This window comes from Falco peregrinus, chromosome 2 (assembly GCF_023634155.1).
Source record: "Falco peregrinus isolate bFalPer1 chromosome 2, bFalPer1.pri, whole genome shotgun sequence".
NCBI classification, from domain to species: Eukaryota; Metazoa; Chordata; class Aves; order Falconiformes; family Falconidae; genus Falco; species Falco peregrinus.
The window spans coordinates 84,204,487-84,217,735 of record NC_073722.1 but is presented as its reverse complement, the minus strand read 5'-3'; the positions used below and the strand labels follow the sequence as shown (position 1 = coordinate 84,217,735).

General features: G+C 37.0%; 1 protein-coding gene across 3 annotated transcripts in view; it reads right to left on the bottom strand.

Moving 5' to 3' along the window:
* Positions 1 to 11,438, bottom strand: part of ADGRD1 (adhesion G protein-coupled receptor D1) — a 160,963-nt gene extending 149,525 nt beyond the window's left edge. The window contains exons 1-4 of one of the 3 annotated variants that reach the window (XM_027780871.2): positions 11,030 to 11,438; positions 8,355 to 8,391; positions 4,318 to 4,401; positions 887 to 982 (exon numbers count right to left, since the gene is read on the bottom strand). In XM_027780871.2, the coding sequence (XP_027636672.1) occupies positions 887 to 982; positions 4,318 to 4,401; positions 8,355 to 8,391; positions 11,030 to 11,107 (295 nt within the window). In that variant the 5' untranslated portion in view covers positions 11,108 to 11,438. Of the gene's footprint in view, positions 1 to 886; positions 983 to 4,317; positions 4,402 to 8,354; positions 8,392 to 8,485; positions 9,088 to 11,029 lie in introns of those variants that run through there. The other 2 variants (XM_027780870.2, XM_005233302.4) reach the window with 2 other exon arrangements.
* Positions 11,439 to 13,249: the final 1,811 nt, after the last annotated feature.

The following is a 13,249-nucleotide window of genomic DNA, read 5'->3' as shown; positions in this document are numbered from 1 at the left end:
CATTATTAATAGAGTTCCCATTTGTCAGCAAACTTTTACTGTTAAGAGTAGAAAAATAGTGGGTTTACTACTCTAATAGAAACCTCATAGTCTCTGAGCAGCCCATATGACAGTTTGACCGTTTCCATCCTTCTTCTTAGGTCAGGTTTTCAAACTAGATGTGAGTTAATACCTAACTGTAAAGTGGATAAGAGGTCATATTTCAATTGTACGTACACAAATGTAAATGCTAGTGACTTAAATGACTTTAAACTTATGCTGGTGTAGATGTAAATAGTTTCCAATCTGTCAGGTTTCTGCCTGGAGAGTTGTCATTTTCTGTTCTTCCTTTTATAACCTGGTGTGTTGACGTGAAAAAAAAATACCATTAAAAGGACATCTATGTGCAGATTTTTGCTTGTTAATCAAAATATGTCATGATTGACAAGTTCTTACTTCCGGGCTTTGCAAATTTGCTTGCACGTGTCCTTCTTAATATGTCCTTTAAAAACTACTATGAAATGGTGAAAAACAGATGGCTTCTTTTTCCTTTTATAACCTTGAAAGACAAGAAAAAAAATCAACCTATTTGTTCTTACATGTTCCTCTTACGTGTCATCTCTGTGTCTTTTAAGCTTAATACAAATATTTCAAATATTTTACGTTTTGGAGAACCACTGAGGCTCATCTTCCCATGGTATACTTAGCATGGGGATGCCTCTCCCAGTAGTTCAGAGTAATTCAGATAACATTGCAGGAGTGCTTTTTCAATAACATATGCCAATGTAAGTATAAACAGATCTTTACCTAATGATCTGAACTTAAACTCAATGTTAAGTTTTAATCCAATGTTACAAGAACCATCCAAGCTTGACAAATGCAGAACAAAAAACATGTAAATCCTCACCTACAGTTGCAGAGAAGTTAGAGTAGGCAGAGTCATTGGTATATACAAAGGTAGAGTTATGGGAAGTAAGCACAGTGAAGTTGTGGATTCTTAGAGCTGGGTGGAACAACAAAAGAAAATAAGCAAATAAGAAAAACAATGAATAAACACAATCAGTAATGAATTGGCCAGTTCATATCTCTCAACATAGCACAAATCACAGATGTTGGTCAGCAGCCTTTAAAATTATCATACAACCCCTTCTCCCAAGGACTTGTATGCATGTGAGTGTTACATTCTTTGATTACACAAGTAAATACTGTATCACTAAAACATTTTTTCCTTACAGTAACTGAGAAAAAAATATAAAAAAAAATACAACGGCAGGTGAAGGGCTCTGAAATACAGCCATGCTGGTAAGCAACTCTGCAATTATAACAAAATTCATTATACTGATGCAAAATCTATGGGCAATTGAAATCCCTTGTCCAGTTCTGGGCTCCCCAGTACAAGAGAGACATGGACATACTGGAGGAAGTCCAGTGAAAGGCTAAGAATGCTGGGACTGCTCAGTCTGGAGAAGGGAGGGCTGAGGGATCTTATCAGTGTCTATACACCAGATGGGAGGTGTAAAGATAGCACCAGACTCTTCTTAGTTGTATCCAGTGAACAGAAAAGAGGCAATGGGCACAAATTAAATACAAGAAATTCCATTTAAAAATAATAAAAAATGCAACTTTTTATATCTGAAAATAAATTTTTATTCTCTAATATTTTGTTATTTTGATAAATTAACAGTATCTTACGCACTGTAATTATTTACCCTGGGCAGGCAAATAGAGCTTGATGGAAAGCTCATGAAAGTAAATAGACACACATCGATTTGGGTTTTAGACCAACTGAGCTCACAGAAGGGAAAGGCAAATGTTCTTTAAAAAAAACCAAAACCAAACAAAAACCTCAAGAGAAAAATGCATGGAAAACAAGGGGTCAAATAAAAAACCTGAACACGGCCACATCTTTTTCTGTTTGCTACATTTTAAGTTAATTGTTTCCCTTCAATTGCTTCTACTGCTGAGATAACAAAAGAAAATTAATTTGCTGACACTCTCACAACACAAATGCATTGAGAGATATAAATCTGGCTTCACACACAATGACTTCAACAAATAACATGGATTAACATGATGGACAGAGTATGATGCCTCAAGAATTTAAGAGGAGAAACATGGAATGAAAATAATCGCATGATACGACGAATGGAAAAATAAGAAAGACTAGCAATAAACAGAAGAGTTGTGTAATCAGAATGGTATCAAAAACAAGCAAATTGTCACCTGCATTACATTACACCCATATAGAAAACTTCTTGTATATCAAAGTCAAATATCAGACAGATACATAAAACCTCTGCTGGAGGCAGCTGAAATAAGATCTGTGTGCTATAAGACACAATATGAGCAACTGAGAAGAGCATGAACTACCCGCTCCAACACTGGGGGAAGAATTCATCATTATCATAACTGCACTGCAGAGAAAAAGACTTTTTGCTACTGGCATCCCCTGCAAATAATAGTAAGACAATGTCCAGCAAACTTCTTCAGCAAAGTCATGCAGCTGGCTCATTTATAAAGTTATTTAACTCAACATCACAGTACAAGTCAAAGAAGATTGCTCATGTGAGCCAGTCCCATTCCTTTAAGTGAAGGTTTGTAGGACTAGGAACTGTATGTGTTCTGCTTTCTACCTCTGCCAAGATACTACTGAAAAGATTTCTGAATTTTGCTGAAATAATGTCATTTAGCACAGTCTGAAAAACAATCTAACATCAATTGTCATTCATGTCATTTAACACAGTCTGAAAAACAATCTAACATCAATTGTCATTCTTCTGAGAGCTGCATTTTATGTATCACTTTCAAGCACTTTCAAAACAACTTTGTTGTAACATGAGTGCCAAAACAGTGCTAGATATGGAGTACTTCACTCTTCCTGATACAAAGTGAAGTCCAGAGTCAGAAAATTACTTTAACACACCGTTAGAGAACTCACATGGTAACTTTGTAAGCCAAATTATGATTCTATTGAACTCAATAGGAACGCTGTCATCAGCCTCTAACAGGACCAGAATATTGCCCAGATTTATTTCTGTTCAGGCAATTTCATTCCTTTAAGAGACTTTGTGGAAAGATGTGTCAAAGTTTAAGCTTAAAATACTTGAACACCTCTGGAATAAAAGGCTTTAGATATTTATGGATCTTTTTCCCCACTTCAGAACATTTTTGTGTAATAAACAGCAATAACTTTGCACTTTTGTAACATTTTTCATGTAAGGCTGTAAAGGTCTCTAACATCTGATTTAATCTTCTGCAGTGATATTTCTAGGTGAAGCTATTACAGTCACCAGTAGTGACACAGCAGCTACCCCTTGCACTAGTACAAAACAGTTTAGCTCAACTGCCAAGTTGCTCAGCCATACCGTGAGAAATACTAGGGTAGGGAATATACATCAGCCCAATTTGGAATTGGCTAAAGTGTCAGAAGAGAAAAAACAGTTCATGTGAAAATTACCAAGGGACCTTTGAGTCTCAGAAGGAGGCAGGGCATAGCTAAAAATTTCTTCTGAAAGGAATGGCCTTATGCTGTTCATAATGCTGCAAATGGGATACAGTGATTTGGTCAAAGCTTCATTAATTACATCACCACACATGTCCGGGAAGCCCCACCTCCCTTTTTGATCCTGATATGAAACATCAGAACCAGAAAGCTGCCAAATCCAACCAGACTACCTTTTAATATCATTCCCTCTGGGATCCTGCAATCCTGACAACTGAGTGTTTCAAATTAGTGAGAGTTTTGCCTTACCAAACCTCTCTCTGTTTTGCCCAATCAGAAAAGAATTTGAACTAATGCTGCAATGCTGCTCTTAAGGAAATACCCAAAAGCACATAAAAATGAATAAAAAGCATTCAGATAAGGGTTTACACTTCTCTTTCTACAGATACTAATACAATTTTCAAAAGTGCATGAAGAATGTGGGCATTTAACTCCTTCCAAAAAGCAAAAAGAAACAGGCGTCTTCACTGCTGGCATAGCCAAGGATCTCAGTCACTGAGTGCATTAGTGCATTTTATGCATGTATCAAACCAACTAATAACAATGTGATTTCAATGACTTTTTGGATCATAAACCTTTTCTCTTTATAACCTTTACAATGTGTAGACAGCCCATAAAATATCTTAAAATACTCTGTAAAAATCAGTTCACAAATACAGTATCATTTGGACATTGAAGCACTGCAAAAACATTAACTGGAAAAAAAATCTCTCAGCTGCTGTGGTACAAAAACTAACCCTTTTCATTTCTCCTGCTCCCTTTCTACTTACAGACTGCCACGAATATTTATATCAAATACTTATGTTATTGCCACTGTCAATGAATCCTTTGTCTACCTCCATTCGTATCCCGAAACTCATGAATTCCATCCACATCTTCCAATGGCCAGTAATGGGAAGCTGATGCAAGAACTTTGAACCCTTTCAAGAAACACACATGAAAAAGTTATTAAAGTAAGGACCAACAAGGAGTGGAACAAGGCTCCACAGAAAACAATAATGGAGGTCACTAGGTTAAGTAAAACAAGATATTCTATGTAAATCAAGTACAGCACATAAGCAAGATCATAAATCAAAATAGCAGAGTAGATTAAAGCCACACATCTGACTGACCATTGCAGAAAACAGCTGTTTTTAAAACTCAACTGATTTTTATTTTAATTGCACTTAAAATGCATAATAATCTGATTAAATCTCTGCTAGCGTATCAGGCAGCATTTGTTGAAGTAACAGTCAAGGAGTCATTGAAGAGTAATTTCAAGATTTTACTGAGATTTTAAACACATGGTAGATAACACAAAGCACCAAGAAGGAAATGCACAGGGTATGTTTATCCTCTACAGCATACTACTACTGCTTCTGACTCCTCCATAAGTAACTCAGATCTCTTCAGTTCAAGGGAGTAGGGGAAGATGCTAGAGAGTTACCAGGAATCTTATCCTTTCTGCAAAATCCACTGAAAAACCAGTCCAACACCTTCAGGTTATATTAACCCAAGCATTTTTTCACTTTTGGTCTTCCATGGAGAGACACTTGTCAGCCATAGAAGACCAAAGGTGAAAAAAAGCTCAGTGGTGGAAGACCTGCCATGTGGATGAGAGCATAGATGCCTGCAGAGTCTAGTCTTCCTGACATCTCCAGATAACTCTCACCTTAACAAAGTCATCAGAACTTCCTTTAACAGAAGAGATTTGACATTCCTCAAGAGAAGGGGTTCCATCCAGACTATTAAGCAACACATGGATAAAGAGTTCACTCCTCCCCATACAACATTAACTGTTCCTTCATAACCTTCTCCACTACACCAAAACCAGAACAACTCCTTGTGGCTGATGAGAACACTTTGTTTTCCTAGATGTCCTCCTTAGCAACAGGTGGACAAGCTGACAAAAACAAAACATCTGCTGGTTTCCACTGACAGATTATCTGCACAGTCTGACCAACAACTTTGAAGTTTTAGATGTGAACACTCAAACCTGACCAGAAGCAGGCTGCCCAAAACTATCAAATTTTGTGTTAAGATAATAATTCTGGTTTAATGGTATAGCATTAATAATGTTGGAAAACATGAACAGTAATTTTTATTATCTTATTAGCTGCAAGAAATCCTTTATTCTCAAAAGAATTTATTTAACCAGCTGTGATGAAATAAATTTATAATCTCCTATTAAGAAAGTTTTAGAAGGCCGATACAGAATTTTTACTGTGAATGCCAATGAGAACATGTTTTGTTCACCATCATGGTATTTCATCCTATTAGAATTATATTTTTTTTGAGGGGGGTAAATGACAGAACAGACAACAGGGACAGATAGCACAAATATTTATATTACACCATGTCTGTAGTTCTTTACCCTACAATCATTTTTCATTCCCAAGAAATCTTTCAAGAACATGGAGGTGCAAAGCTGATAGATGTAAGTTTGTTAAAAACCATTTCAGCTGTTACGCACCATACAAAAGCTTCCTACACCTAGTGTGCAAATTAAAACACATCACAAGCAGTGTCCTATGACATTTACACTCTATCCTACACCTGTCTTCACTCCCGAGATCAAAACAGCTTGCCTATTTGATAATTACTCCATCATTTTAACATCCTGATACAAACAGGATTTCTTTATCATAGATATGAAGACGCAGCAATTTTACTTGCATCCTTCAATTGCCTAGCCCACACAGTGGAGATCAGCTTGATGTTCTGCATCCTCATGGTGTAGTTTTAGAGCTGTGACAGACAGGATCCCCCCAAAAAACATTTTTTTTTAGTAACAGTGCAGAGTTAATAAAATTGCTGAACATCAAAACAAGCAATTCTAGAGCTCAGAGCACGGAACTAAAAGAAAGTCTGCATCTTGTGAGGATACAAACTATTCAAACTTGCTTCCAAACTCTACTACACCAAAGATTACACTAAACAAATGATTCATAATTGTCCAGGATCTTGGTCAGAGCAGAATTGGGCTACCGAACTAGAAATGTTTGCAGTTGAATATTTGAAAGATAGAGAGAAATGCACAACTGCTAACAAAAAGAGAAAGCTACTGTCAACATAAGAGAATAATGACACAGAATATGCTTATACAAAACCCAATCTGAAAATTCCAAGCAACCCAAACTCAATGAAGCTGAGCATGGCAAAGTACACTGACGAAAAGGCATATGAGAACAAGGGTTTTTGCATGTACATAAAGTATATCTGAGTATATGCTTAGTTCTGCCTTCAAAGAACATATTCTGGCTGCTGCAGAAGAAATGAAGTTACAAATTTCTGTGGTATTAAGAGCATCCATATAGGCTAAATATGCTAATGTACCTCCACACAACTTCCTTCAGTCTACCAGTTCGATCTTGCAGAGCACAGAACATGCCTGCTGTTTCACAGTGTGCTTAAATGCAAATATCTCTTGCTCCGACTAACATCTGCCTTTTGCAGAAGGTCAAAAAAAGGATTAAAGTTAAGAGAGGTGGTAGAAAAGAAATTTCAGAAAAATAGAAAAGAAAAAGCTCAGGAGAAAATTATATGACACCAAACAATTGTGTCACAACATGGCACAATTATTTTGGTAGTAGTAGTAGCAGCAGCAGCATGACAAAGGCATTGCCATGGTTGGTATCAAACTCATAAGGAGAAGCTGTATTTTAACAAGCTTACATTTAAAAGTTGGCAAAAAAAAAAAAAAGGGGGAAGGGAAACAGATACACAGCAAAACAAATTGCCTAGAGCCACAATGCATGTCAGTGGCTTTCCCAGCTCCCAGTTCTGAACTACATAAAGCCATGCTGTTACTCTGCTACCAGCCCATCAGCCCTGAAAAGACCTCTGAAAACCAATACCTGCTACCCTGAATTCAACTTACACTTGCAATATCCTTTCAACAGGCAACACCATTCTGTGTTTAGAACAAAATCACAGGACTTGTTTACAGCCTAGTTCAAATCCAGAAATCACCACTCACAGTTATGCTTCTGCATACACACACAAAATGTATGTTGTGTAATTTGCCCCCTTATTGTGGGAGGGCTTTTTTCCCCCTATTGTTCCATCCACTAGAAGCCAGTGAACCTCATCTACAGGAAATGAGACTGTATTTCTTTGGTTTTGAGTGAAGGTAGAACGAAAGAAACTAATGGGGCTGAAGCTACTGCAATAGCAGACAACATGGCTTTTTCACATCGCTCTGGATTTTATTTGAAAATAACTACTTATGGTTAAAACTTAAAAGCACAAACCAATAAATGAATTGGTAAAGCAGTAAAATTGTACTTGTACACCACCATGAGGCTTGAAATTAAACTATTTATATAAACACAAGAATTCTGCAGTGACACACACAGACCCCAAGTAAGCTTTGAGTTTTTTCTACGTTGAAAACAGATGAGCATCCGTTAATATGTTCTATAATTGATTTAAACTTCAGCACAAAGGCTGAAAGGAGGCTAGATGACTTGAAGCCATGCCAAAGTACTGCAAAGTATACAAGTTGGCATATCTAACTGTAAATGATTGAACTGAAAATGCTGAACACTAAGGCATTGGGGGGGGGGGTAAGAAAATAGTCTATGTCGAGACGTGATTCAGAAACTCATGCTCAGAGAAAAAAAAACAACAGTGTAAACAGGATTTTTCTACATATCAAATACAAGCCATTTTTCTCCAAATATATTTCTATGCAGAATATTTAGTAAGTAGGTTACTGAATTTAAAATGACTGGGACAGTCTGATACTTTAGACTTCATTACATTTTTAATACAGAGCTGACATTAAAATGTAGGACCACAGTTTCTTTGGAGCTATTATGAAAAATGCAAACCAAAAAGCAAACAAATATTTAAGCACAATGTCATAAAAAGTAAACAGAACATTCCTTACCTGGGTGTTTGGGCAGCTGGGAATAATTTCCATACACCTGCACATAAAACATTACATAATGAGACATACTGAGGTAAAACTTCCTAAGGAATCCAAATATACCTCAGTATTGACCATATTCAGAACATTACCTGATATTTGTACTGAAATAAAACCAGCAAAGAATAATGACAACACAGCAGAGATAGTAAATTCTCCATGGTCTATATAAGGTTAAAAGTACAACTGGAATCAAATTCCTGTAAGATTTCAATCATAAGTTTTCCTTTGCTACTTTTTGTGTTAAAAGGGACATTTTCCATGCAGGTTCAAAAAGTCCACTCCTTCAGTGATGGCAAAATATCCTCCCAGACCCTTTAAGTAGGATTTGCTTGCTTCACACTTTGATTTCTTCATTTAACTCTAAATAAATTTCCATGATTGGAAGAAAATTAAAAGAAACATGCATCAGATCCGAAAGCTGTACTGTTCCATGGAAAGAAGTCAAATATTTGTTACAATCTGTGCCAAAAAGAAAAGATCTTGTTTTCAACTTTCTTCCTATGGTTGTCTTTTCTTTTCAATCACTTTCACGTTGTCAGAGATCTGAAGCCAGTTTTAGTTTTGCTAGTACGAAAATGTACTTCCTCATAGCATAAGGCATATAACTCTCACTATTTCCTCAGAAACTGAGCTGAGAAGAGTTCCTAACTCCTTGCTTGCCCAGCTCATGTTTGCACCTCCATCCCAGATCTTTTTGGGTGGAGAGCAAGTCTGAGTGATGTCATGCTTTCTTCTCAAACTTTGTCCCATTCTGGTACTCTATTTATATCACATTGCTGCTGTCTCTTTTCTGGGTCCTAACACCAGCCAGCTAGGAACAAGTGGAAACAAGTCAATGTGCTTCAGCAAACGATAATAGAGATTACTGCTCTTAGCAATCTGCACACTTAAAGAAGAATGAAAGCCAGAACAAGTGCTCATAATTTGAATGCTTAAGAAAAAGAAAACAGGTTTTGGACAGGAATTTTGGTAGGAAAGCTAAGATCTATTTATTAAAATAACAGATTGTATTTCTGTTTTTAAAATTGTGACCTTTAAATAAAAAATACTGATTTAAAACACATGGCACTCTGAGGGATTAATTTTACTATGTCTGTATCAAGGAGAAACTGAGGCATTACCCATTTCACTGGATTGCTCAGTTGCACAACAAAACTAGTAAAAGCACCAGCAAAATATCTTTATAGTTGCCACTTTCTTAAAAATAAAAATTGCATTTAAGTATTTATAAAAGCCTCCCAACTACACTCTGAACTACATCATAAATAATAGCTATCATTTTATATGTAAAACAAAAATAGCAGCTAGAATTAGTTGATATTCTTCATTTAATCTGCTCCTTTACAGTAAAATCTTGTTTTCAGTTCCCTCCAAGTTCTTTTTTGTTTGCAGTGAAATAAATGGAAAGAACAGTATTTTAAACAAAATTTGATAAGCTTTCCATCCCTGTTCATCTCTCCCCCGCATTTCTATATCAACCCCTTCTTTATCCTCACACAAGCCATTTAAAGCTGATGTAGGCAAGATCAGAAACTAAAAATCAGAATCAAACCATGTTACTGTCTCAGCAAAATTCAAATTATTTTATTTACCTTTTCATTTGCCAAAAGTTGTATCAACAGATTAGATCTTACTTTCAGCCCCAGATGCTTACTGGTGCAGCAGAACATTCTCTGCCTAAAATCACTGGACACACAAGATAGTGATCTACAGAAAAATGATCATGCATTTGTTTCCATGCATGCCACTGCCCCTCTGCAACTCAGCTTATGACCTTTAGCTATTCTCCCCACCCATCCATTCCGTGATTCTTAGCCCCATTTCTTCATGTACCTATATCAGTCTGTATTTGGCCGGTTCATTTTCCTAGCTCTGTCCTTCCAGTATATTAGCCCTCTTACTTGTCTACTACTTAATTGCAGCTTCTGCACCAAACTCTTAGCTAGGGTTGCTCATAACTTTCAGGATGAAAGTTTTCCACTGACACTTTACATAGAGGTTATATAGCTGAAAGCCCAGCAAGCTTGGTAGTGGCTGTGGCCCTCATTTTACCCAGCTGGCTCCCCAGATGCCCACCGAACTTCTGAAGCTTCTGGTGGTAACTAGCTCCTTGAGATGACTGGCAAATAGATGGGATTTCAGGGTCCGAGAACTGAAAAGATCAAAATTAATTTTGGAAACCTTAAGATATTCATGCTGCATGAACACTTCAATGTTACCAAAGTTTACTATTACAAAATTTCAGTACTGAAATAAAGCGTGTCTTGTGTTTCTAACGCTGATTTAGGGTCTGCAACAAAATAAATCTGAAAAATTTGGATTTCAGTTCCTACAAAAATTTAGCTTCCCATTTAGTTATAACCAGTCTGACTTTCACTTTTTTCCCTCTAGGTTTTTTTAGACTCCTTCCCTCATTACCGTTAGCCACAAACTCCTCCATATCCTGAAGGAAGAAGAGGAATTCTGTATAAACCCTACGAATTCTGCATCACTTACTGAAAAGTAGAGCCACCCTTAGAAATAATAGAGAGCTGCAGCTAAAAATCTTGAGAACAGCCAAAACTTAAAAAGAGAAAGACAGGAATCTGAAATATTTGCCAAGAGGGGCCTGTCAAGGGAAAGAATATGCTTACCAAAACAGTTGTGAGAATCCAAGCAAACATGTTCACTGCCAAAACTTTCTGTGGAAACAGCAAATTGCAAGCAGACATTGGAGATTATTTGCAGAAACAAATTCTGAATTTATTCCTGTGATCCTCTGGAAACCTGGTCTGAGAAGCCACACTGCTTCCACCACAAACCAAAGGCAGCACTTGGCACCTTACATGCAAACCAGAGTAACTGATCCAACACTCAGAAGACAAGTAATCACAGTGGATTGCTCTTGAAGGACCTGCAGATGAAATAGTGTTCATTAAAAGTACTTGCATGTCAACAAAATCACAAAGTCTGCACACGTGGGGGCACTGGGCAGCCCACGCTGAGACCACTGGAGAGGTTTCTTCGCAGTGCAGCTCTCCTACGCTGCTGCCCTGGGGCCCTGCTAAGGTAGGAAGGAAGGAAAAAGCTGTGAGCCACGTGTTACAGTACCTGGGGGTAGGAGGGTTGTCCATGAAAGGCCTCTAGTTTTTTCAGTCCCACTTAAGTAGGGCAGCGAAAAGGCCAGGGAGGAGCTGCTCTGCAGCTCAGACATTTACTGACAGGTAGAATGAGTTCCGTGAACAGAACAGAAAGCCTGAAGACCTGCAGCAACCATCAGAGGCTTGCAAACAGCACTGGGAAATGACACAGCCAGGCTTCTCTCTCTTTTCTCCCCTCGCCACTTTTTTTTTTTTTTTTTTGGGGGGGCGGGGTGGCGGGTGGGGAGGGAAAGGTAGAAAGGGCTTTCAAAGAGAACAGCTTAACAAAAAAGAAAGATCAACTGTTACATCTTGGTGGTATCAGTTGCAACACCACTTTCACAGCAACATGAGTATGCCCTATCATGCAATAATTAAATTTCAGCTTTCCTTGTTCACCAAGGATGATTATATTATTGAAACAGAAAAATAGCAAATGCTATAACCAACACTTACCAGGAAATGAAAAAAAACCTCAAGGTAAAAATCTTTATTGCTAAGTATGTAAATACAAACAGAGAGAATAATCCTTTAAAGAATGTTTTTACACTGTAGAACACAAGTTTTCTTCCTGTTTTCATTGGAATTATTAACTTCCCACAAGAGAGCTGGTGCATAATTGGGATCAAAATGTTACAACAAACATCTTACAAAGGAGTATTTTAAGAATAAATCTAACAGCTAGATTTCCTAAACCTTCTCTAGTATCACAGTCTCTGTTAATACACCTATAAATATTCTGGATTAAAATTAATTCCTGGTCAAGTATTTCTCCATCAGTAATAGAAATTATTAACAAGGTGGTTATAGCTGATGTATCAATACCTATTCACTCAAATTTGAAATTTTAGTGCTAACTTTTCAGCCTTTTTATGGGCATCCAAGGTAAGTAGTTGTAGAACTGATTGTATTTATTTTACATTCATTAATTATTTAAATACTTCTTAATATTAAATAATTTAAATTAAATAAATATTAATTAATTAAATTATTTAATTAAATACAGTTTAGTAAATTAATTCAGCTGTCCTTTGCTAAACGGAACATCTAGGGCAGCTCTACCAGCTCTCTTGGAACTACTCAGATGTACCTAGGTGCAGTTTGATTAGATTGGCACATATGAAAGAAACCAGAACAAGATCCTGTATTAAACTTGCCGTCTTCTCAATACACACCTTTATACTAGCACAATTTATTTTTGTAGCAAATATAAATTCTTTACTCACAGAACTCTAAAGCAGAAGCAGTTTCACAGGTAAAGGGGTCACCTCTAACACAGTTTATTACCTTTTCTTTATATAACCTTATTCCAAAGTAGAATTGTGAGCCCATACCAAAGAGGAATTTTGGGGTATTTTACATTCACTTTGATGACAAAGAAGTCATTCCTAAACAAATTAAGTTGGTCTTGGACATGACTGTAACAACAAGAAGGTATTGCACTAACTCTAAGACCAAGTTCAATATATTTACTAGCAAAGCAGCATGTTGGCAGTGTATTTAGAAACTCCTGCAGCGCTCACACTCAACAGAAAGATGAAGGACTTGGTGAACAGTCCTCTCCCTCTAGTTACTGTACAAGCACAAAATACAAGGTGAAGAAGCTCTATCTGCTGATAACTGCATTACCAACATTTGATGGAAAAGCAATCTGTGTCATTCATTGGGTTCTTCTTTTACTTATGCATCCCTGTCCCACCACCTCTGTCTGGATTCTGCAGTCACCTTCCCAAA